General features: G+C 45.6%; 1 protein-coding gene across 1 annotated transcript; it reads right to left on the reverse strand.

Moving 5' to 3' along the window:
* Window positions 1–3,704: 3,704 nt before the first annotated feature.
* LOC147659552 (uncharacterized) lies at window positions 3,705–7,035 on the reverse strand. The gene is made up of 2 exons (XM_086951653.1): window positions 6,770–7,035; window positions 3,705–6,730 (listed from the first exon to the last, which is right to left on the reverse strand). The coding sequence occupies exon 2, from the start codon at window positions 6,627–6,629 to the stop codon at window positions 4,191–4,193; it is 2,439 nt and encodes an 812-aa protein (XP_086807779.1). The 5' UTR covers window positions 6,630–6,730; window positions 6,770–7,035; the 3' UTR covers window positions 3,705–4,190.
* Between the last annotated feature and the right edge of the window lie 1,635 nt (window positions 7,036–8,670).

The raw sequence follows: 8,670 nt of genomic DNA on the forward strand, positions 1-8,670 counted from the left end.
AGTGCAAGGTAAAAAAAATGTTTAACACATGTTCTAATATCTTGGTCTTTGACTTGTGTTCGGATTGGTCTATGTGCCATATAGTTCATGGGATTTCTGAGTTGCTGTTATTAAGGGGATGGAAGCTTCTGACCATTTATGGTTGTCCGTCCTTATGTTCCCATTTTTGGTTTATAACTTCTTGAACTACAGTAACTCATTATTCCTCTAATAACTAGTATATCTTTTCCGGAAAACCAACTGGCTCTGCAGATTTTCCTTTATTTATTCCAGTATTTTCTAAAGTGTTAATTTAGGGAATTGGATATCCTTAAACAAAGTAGCTTAACTTCCTAGTTGAAATATTCTCTCTATAGGTCAGAACTATGATCTTGAAACTCCAAATATATTTCCCTTACATTTTCTATTGTTGTTGAAATATTATTTCTACTTTTTTTGCCTTGGTCTTCTACAATAGAATGACATTCCTAGCATACAATTCTCCAAAAGCAACCCCACCTCAGCTTACTCAAATTATGATTCAGAATGCCTTACGCCTAAGAGCTGTTTACGTGCCTCTGTTGCCTGCAATGTGTGGGGGCTCTCAGTGTGTGTGGGGGCTCGCAGTGTGTGTGGGGGGGGCTCGGAGTGTGTGGGGGGCTCTGTGTGGCTGTGTGTGTGGGGGGGCTCTGTGTGGCTGTGTGTGTGGGGGGCTCTGTGTGGCTGTGTGTGTGGGGGGCTCTGTGTGGGTGTGTGTGTGGGGGGGGCTCTGTGTGGGTGTTTGTGTGTGGCATTTGCGAGAGATTAAGCTATTGGCATTGTAAATGACAATGCCATTTATTTATGTTAAAAAAAACATAAATAAAAATAATGTCAAGAGCAATGCCAATAGCTCTAACTTTAACAAAGGCAAAACCATTGCATTGTAAATGCTTGTTATCAAAGTCTATCATGCAATCTGTCAGTAACTTTTGGATATACTCAAGCCATGGGATTTTTTACCAGTGATCAAGGGCCAGGCAGTCCTTAATTATCTCCGTATTAAATTTTGTCTCTTCTTTCACCCACAAACCTCGCCAAAATGTAAGACCCGCTATTCTAATAGTATCATTTATGTATGGTACAGCCAATTCTTTGTGTACAATATAATTGGCTGTGGAAGTTGGTACTGCCAATACTCTTTTTAAAAATGTATTTTCTTGTATTTGTAAAGATCTGGTATTTGCTCTCCCCCACATTGCAGCCCCATACCAAGCACCAGTGACACACTTGCTTCTATATAAAGTGAGTATCTCCCTCACAGGCTTATTTCCCATTTTAGCTGAGAATCTAAAAATTCCCTCAGCAGTTCTTAGGAATTTCAATAGCTGATTTCCACAGAGCAGCATCTTTATTTGTATTATATGTGTACTACTCTGGCTCATTCGAAACACTATAATCACCAGATAGATCCATAATGGATGCAGACCATTACGTTGCATGTTTTACATGCATGCGGGTCTCAAAATGTTGACACAGCATTTATCCTTATTGACAACCCCCATCATTACAGAAATATACCTCGAATTCAAGACGCATTCAACAAGTGCTGTTCTATGCCGCCTGTTATACAGACTTTTTTCTGAGCACTGAAAATTCCAACGACAAAGGTTTATCATGAAATGTATTACTTTTAAATCATAGCCTATTATTCTGCCCTGATGATGCCAGGTTTAAATCCTAATAGTCAAGAAACACTTCTTAGCTATAGTTTGGCTTTATAAATTCACAAACTGCATGTGGCGCCACCTTCCACTAAATCTCCTCAGTAGAGTAGCACTGATTAAAATAATGATCCTACCCAGTTTCCTTTGTTTATTACAAAATGTCCAGCTTAATATTCTAAAAGTATGGTTCAAAGACGTGCCATTGCTCTTTCCTTTCGTCCTTTAGCATTGACATCCTCCTCGACTACCCAGGGCACTTGCTGATCAGTGAATGAGGGTGGGATCGGGCAGTGGACATCCACCTGTATTATTGGGCCTCCCAGCTTCTAGTTATTAACGACTGGCTGCCGGGTGGTTGGAGCGGCCAGGCTTATCCGTTGAAACGGTCCTCAATGGTGTGATGGACAATATGTAAGGGTTCCAGCTTTCTCTTTCCCTTCCAGTGTTCAATCGAGTTGTCTTTATGGTATGAGAGTGGCTCTTAGTTTTACAGGTTGCAACAGGTGCCTCATGAGGCTGACCACCCTGTGGCGAGAATGATGGTTAACACACTGAACACAACTTAAGGGATTGTCTCGCTGGGATCAGATTGCCATCACTACTCTTGTTAATATTTGGAATGGGTCGCAAATATATACTTTTAGTGACCTTCAATCGTACTTCTCCCTTTCCACCTCCCAGTTTCTCCACTTCCAAATAAGGCATGCCCTTCTCCCTTACACTGCAGAGCTACAGGATCTCCCAGACTCCAATCCCCTTGAGGCCCGCTTGCTCCTCGGGAGACTTGGGCAAAGGTGGGATTTACCAACTATTTCAGCCTGGTGGATAATGCTCTCAGGTTGTTAGATCGATTGCATCACAGGTGGGAGGGATGGGTTGGTGAGTTGGACGAGGTGGAGTGCTGTTAGGCTTGTATGACTCCTTGGGAGCTGGTGTTATCCTCCCAACTCAGACTAATCCAATTCCATTATCTCCATCATACTCAGCGGACCCCCCAGAGATTGGGTCGTGCGGGACTTCTTACTAATCCTGGCTGCACTCTTTGCCATGCCTTGCCCAAGAGGGCGACTTCTTCCACATGACATGGAAATGTCCCCCTCGTTATACCATACTTGGCCAGTGTGGGCTCTACCCCTCCAAAGGTCTTGGGTTTTCCCTTGCAATTACCACTCTAAGTAGCATTGCCGGGATACTGGAGAGATTGGAGGGGTCCGGTGGTGATTAAACGATGACTGGAATAGCAAAAATGGTTGCAAAAAGAGACATTGTTTGCATTTGAAAACAACAGTCTCCACCAACCCTGAAGCAATAGCGCACTGGCACGGACTGGTGTGCTCAGCTAGAAGGACCTATTTACACTGCCAAGAGCTGCCCCACCAAATTCTCTAAAATTTAGGGTAAATGGTGGAAATACTATGGCTTGTCTTAGACATCGAGATCTTTGGTGCAGCGTGTCAATTTAATGTGTTGCCTTTGTGGAGGATGAGGAGATGGAGGATATGAGCTTGAAGGTAAACATTGCTTACCACGAATGCGGAAGAACGCATGCCATTACAACGCAGTTGTTACAACACATGCCATTACAACGTAAGTCGGAACAACGACTTTTGCAACTACTGTTGCACAGACTGGAGTTGGAATAGTAAATTATATTTATTCCAACATCCAGCACCCCCCAGAGGATGTCGTTGTTCCGACTTGCGTTGTAATGGCATGTGTTGTTACAACGCCGTCGTTCTAATGAGTGCATTGTAAGGGCATGCGTTAAAAAGCCACTGAGTGTGCCTATTCAATATTAAAAGTGCATTTCCTTTCCTTCTGCACGTTAATGTGTCTCAAGTTTAATCAATTTTTCTATAGTGCGCGGATCCCTTAAACTAAGATTATCATTATGAATTATTTGCAAACCTTTCTCTCTGTTTGCATTTATCCACCCTACAGCAGTTTTACTATCATATCACATCACAGATTATGTTCTATAATCCATAGTATCTGTGTACAAAAGACAGTGGTCTATCCTAGTTTTGGCCTTTTTTTAATCTTTGTGAAATGCTTCACATAATGAACAAACTACTTTTAAGTAAACCGTACCAATTGTCCTGCTCCCACACACTACAGTTGGGTTTGTGCTGAACATAGAAACAAAATAAATTAACAGTTGGTGTTTGCCCTTCATGTCTGTCTTCAGAATGCAAATATCTACTGAGACGAGTGTAGCAGTGCTAAATAGCCCATGCTGCGTGGTAATTTAGTAGATATATGATATAGCACCAAAATTAGCTCATTGAAACAAATAACTAATTTGAAAATCAATGCCTTAAGAACTTACTTCAAACACTAATACTGTTGAAATTCTGATTTAATTTATGCAACAAAAAATACCTGAATTTCACTTCTCATAAATCATTTCTAGTAACTAACATGAAGGAGATAAAACCCCCAAAAAATTAGACCACCCAAATCCAACCAATACTAATTCTATGGTCATTCGTTAATGGTACTTGCTTACTTGGATTTCTTTTTGTGCCTTATCACTGGAATAAACAAATTACTATTTCTTATACTGGGTGTGTTCTTCTTAACCACTTCTGCAAATGCGGGCATACTTAACTCATCCGCTTCAGGTAACGGCTCTGCTGCCTCCTCACCAGAGTCTGATGAAGCCTCTATTTTCTCACTCCAATCTAACAATGGAGACACCTCCTCCGGCTCTTCACCAACCTCATCTAAAACTTCCATCTTCTCACTGACTTCCGCTAACATGTCTGCCTCCTCCTCCTCCTCACTAGCTTTTGCTAACATGTCTGCCTCTTCCTCACCAGTACAAGTCAAAAAGTATTTCTGCTGCTCCTCACTATTGTCTACTAATATCTGGGTCTCATTATCTTTTGATAAATATTTAGTTCCATATATACTCTTCTTTCCAAATCTCAAAATTAAGCCTTGTTTATTTTGCGCATGCATTTTCATGTCACGACAAAATCTTGCTAAAAATTCATGATTTGCGTAATCCCCCTTAAGCAAATTACCAGCAGACTTCTCTCTGATTTCATGTATGGCTTTTTCTGCACTAGATATGTCTTCAAAGAAAACCATGGCTGTGCTACGTGAGGAATCAAACAATGCTTTTTTCAAAGTTCCAAACTGAGAAAAATGGTGAACTAAAGATGAAGGTGTGTAATTGGTCTTACTAAGCCCATAGACAAAAATGCAGTGTGAAGAAAAACTATCCCCAAACTTTTCCTTGAGCATACTCCGGGAAAGGAAGAGTCCATTCATTTCACTAATGACCTTATTAGCAACGGCTTCATCTGAAAATTGCACAACACCATAGTTGTAAAACCTGGACGATTTTTTAACCTCAGTATACAATATCTCCCCCAAACCATTGAAGGAACGCAAGAGGTCATTCTGAGAAACAGTCCAACTCAAATTGCTAATATACAGTGTCCCTGATCCCTCCTCTGCAAAAAATCCATTGTCTAATTCAGCTTTGTAAGATGGATTTTTTTTGTATGGCCACACAGTGACATCAATTTTCCTGTTTAAGAGACTTGTCCCATGGGTTCCTGATAAAGCACTGTCACGATCCTTTCTAAACTTGTAAAACACCATGGCACTATGAAGCTTCTTGCAGATCTGCATTGAAATAATCTCTCCAAACTTTCCAAACTTGTCCTGAAGGGCTTCTCGAATGTTTTGCACTGAACAGCGTGGAGGCAAAGGTTCAACTTTTAGAGAACGCAAGCGCTGCAGACTCAGTTTTGTTTGAAGTAATATTCCTTTGCTTTCCATTTTAAAGGGTGTCAACAACCCAGATGTACTGGTTGTGTCTCTCCTACGGCCTGTCCCTGTGTGAGAGTGGCCTCTGCTCATTTCCATGGGAGAGTGGTGTGGGCTCAACCCTGTAGCAGCACGGTCTTGCCTGCGGCTCACCCCTGAGGAAGAGCGATCTTGCCTGCAACTCATCCCTGCGGAAGAGCGATCTTGCCTGCGACTCATCCCTGCGGAAGAGCGAACTTGCCTGCGACTCATCCCTGCGGGAGAGCGGTCTCGCCTGCCACTCATCCCGGCGGGAGAGCGGTCTCGCCTGCCACTCATCCCGGCGGGAGAATGGTCTGGTCTTCGACTCATCCGTTCGGGAGAGCGGTCTCGTCTTCGACTCATCTCTGCGGGAGAGCGGTCCCGCCTGCCACTCATCCCTGTCGGAGAACGGTTTCGGCTGCGTCTCATCCCAGAGGGAGAACGTTCTCGGCTGTGGCTTGTTCCTACAGGAGCGAGGTTTCGGCTGCGTCTCATCCCTGCGGGAGAACGGTCTCGGCTGTGCCTTGTTCCTACAGGAGTGTGGTTTCGGCTGTGTCTCATCCCTGCGGGAGAGCAGTCTTGGCTGTGGCTTGTTCCTACAGGAGTGTGGTTTCGGCTGTGTCTCATCCCTGCAGGAGAATGGTCTCGTCTGCGACTCATCCCTGCGGGAGAGTGGTCTCGGCTGTGGCTTGTTCCTACAGGAGTGTGGTTTCGGCTGCGTCTCATCCCTGCGGGAGAGCATTCTCGGCTGTGCCTTGTTCGTACAGGAGTGTGGTCTCGGCTGCGGCTCATCCCTGCGGGGGAGCAGTCTTGGCTGTGGCTTGTTCCTACAGGAGTGTGGTTTTGGCTGCGTCTCATCCCTGCGGGAGAGCGGTCTCTGCTGCGACTGGTGCCTGCTGAAGATTGGTTTCTGCTATGGCCCACACTCATGGGAGGGCATTCCCAACCCTGCCCTGGTCCTCCAGACTTGTATCCCTGGTTCTGGTTTTGAGATGAGATATAGATCCTGCCCTGGTGCACCACAGGCATCTGCAAACTCACACCTGGGTCTATGTTATTGTGGCCCCCTGGCTGCGGTAGACCTAGCCCTGGATGCTGGGGGCCCAGGCCAGGCCCCGGTGCCCCCAGCTGGGGCCCCATCCCCGCGTGTCCATGATGTTTGGTCTCTGGGGCTCGGGGCCCGGGTCCAAGGGCCTGCTGAGGCCACCAGCCAGGCTCACTGCTGCTGGGGCCCCCGGGAGGCTGCAGGCCGGGCCCTCCGGAGTCAGGGCCCCCGGGAGGCTGCAGGCCGGGCCCTCCGGAGTCAGGGCCCCCGTGAGGCTGCAGGCCGGGCCCTCCGGAGTAAGGGCCCCCGGGGAGGTTCACGTCCAGCCCCGGCCCTCTGCTGCCGGGTCCTCCGGGCTGCTGCAGGCCGAGCCTCGGCCCTCTGCCGTACGAGGCCTCCGCCTCGGGGATGTCAGCGGCTGCACCGGGGGCTCGTGACCCCCAGCGGCGCCGGTACCGAGCTCCAACGGAAAGAGAAACAGACGCAGGACTACGCGGCGCCCTGACGTGAAGCAGAGTCCGTCTTTGATGTCTACTGGCGCTTGAGCTCTAGAGTCCGTCTTCTTTGTCTATCGACTCTTCATAGGGTCTAATGCCCGTCTTCTGTGTCTATTGGCTCTTCGTTAGATTCTATAGTCCGTCTTCGGTGTCTACTGGCACTTGATGTCATCCATAGTCCGTCTTCTGTGTCTACTGGCTCTTCATGGGAGTCTATAGTCTGTCTTCAGTGTCTGGATCTGTCGTACATGTCTGAGGGCGCTTGGTGGATTACAAATAAAACAAGCACTGGCAAAGCCAATAGCTGCCGAGGTTTCAGATAGCCATGGGTGACATTTTCATAATGTCACATGTCACTTTTTCCTCCTATAATTGTACTGTACCGTTTGCTACCTCTTGTATTTTGTTTGCTCACAATTGTGACTTTTGCCTCATGTAACGTAAGGTTTGCTGTTGTAATTTGTTCACTTGTAATGAAAAATTTCCTAGCTTACGAGAAGGAAAGTTTCAATTCTGTTTAAGGACTAGGAGGCGAGGATTATGCATAATCTTCTTCACTTTATTATGCACAGCAAGTTCAAAGAAACAAATAAAACAATGTACAACTACACATCCCATGAACAATGAGGCAATCTCTATGATAATCAGTCCAGATAGTCCATGTTGTAATATCCCGTGACGTCGTTTCCTCTTCGTCTTCGTCACTGGAGGAAGTTAAGCAGACACCACAGTTTCAATCAAACTTTTGGTCATTCCCTGAAATAAAGAAATAACCCCGTTATAAAATTCCTTCAGACTCCACTTATCAGAGTTTGCCAGAACAATATCAATAGAAAACAGCATTATAATCTAAACAATGACATAGGCAGCATATCAAAACAATACTTGCGGAGGGCGCGCGACGCGGCAAACAAGATGGCTGCTCCCCCTTGAGCTCTGCGATTTCGGCGGCGCTTTTCACACGAAGGGACTGCTTCTGGGCTGCATTTCTTGCCGAAAACGGCTGATCTGTGCGTCGGAACTGCCCCCCCACAACTGGGTATGTTTCTGTACGCCGCCTTCATTTTTTTGAGGCTATAATTTGCATAAATGTTTTTTCCTCGGAAACGGCCGCCATTTTGGTTTTTTTTCATCATCGTTTTTTGGTGATATTTTTTTTTTTCTCTCCAATCATTCTATTTTTCTACCTGCTGATGCTTCTTGTCTCCTGCTGTGCTCCTTCAATTTTGCAGTGCTTCCACGATTATTTGACATCTAATATGTCGTTCTGAATCCTTTTTACTTCTCCTCAGCTTGCTGGACCTCTGCTGCAGTTTTTTATTTCCTCAACTTTTGACTTGTCTGTGCGCAGTTGCTTTTCTGCTTCCTCCGCACTCATAATTTCTTCATTTTTGCGCTCTGTTGATATCCAGCTTGACTCTGCTTGACGGTGGTCTCCATTTTTCACAGTTTCTGTGTTTTTCTTCAGAGGATTTTGCAGCCTTTCACCATATTCCGTCGCTCCTTCTTTACCTCAAGCTGTTCCTCTCTCAGGCTTTTACATCATGGAGCACGGATACGCCTCTAAGACCTCTAATGTGGCTACCGCTACACGCAAAGACGTTCCTGCGGGCAAACGCCTCAAGAAGGACCCACCATC

Source organism: Lissotriton vulgaris, unplaced genomic scaffold (genome assembly GCF_964263255.1).
Source record: "Lissotriton vulgaris unplaced genomic scaffold, aLisVul1.2 SCAFFOLD_1811, whole genome shotgun sequence".
Lineage (NCBI taxonomy): Eukaryota > Metazoa > Chordata > Amphibia > Caudata > Salamandridae > Lissotriton > Lissotriton vulgaris.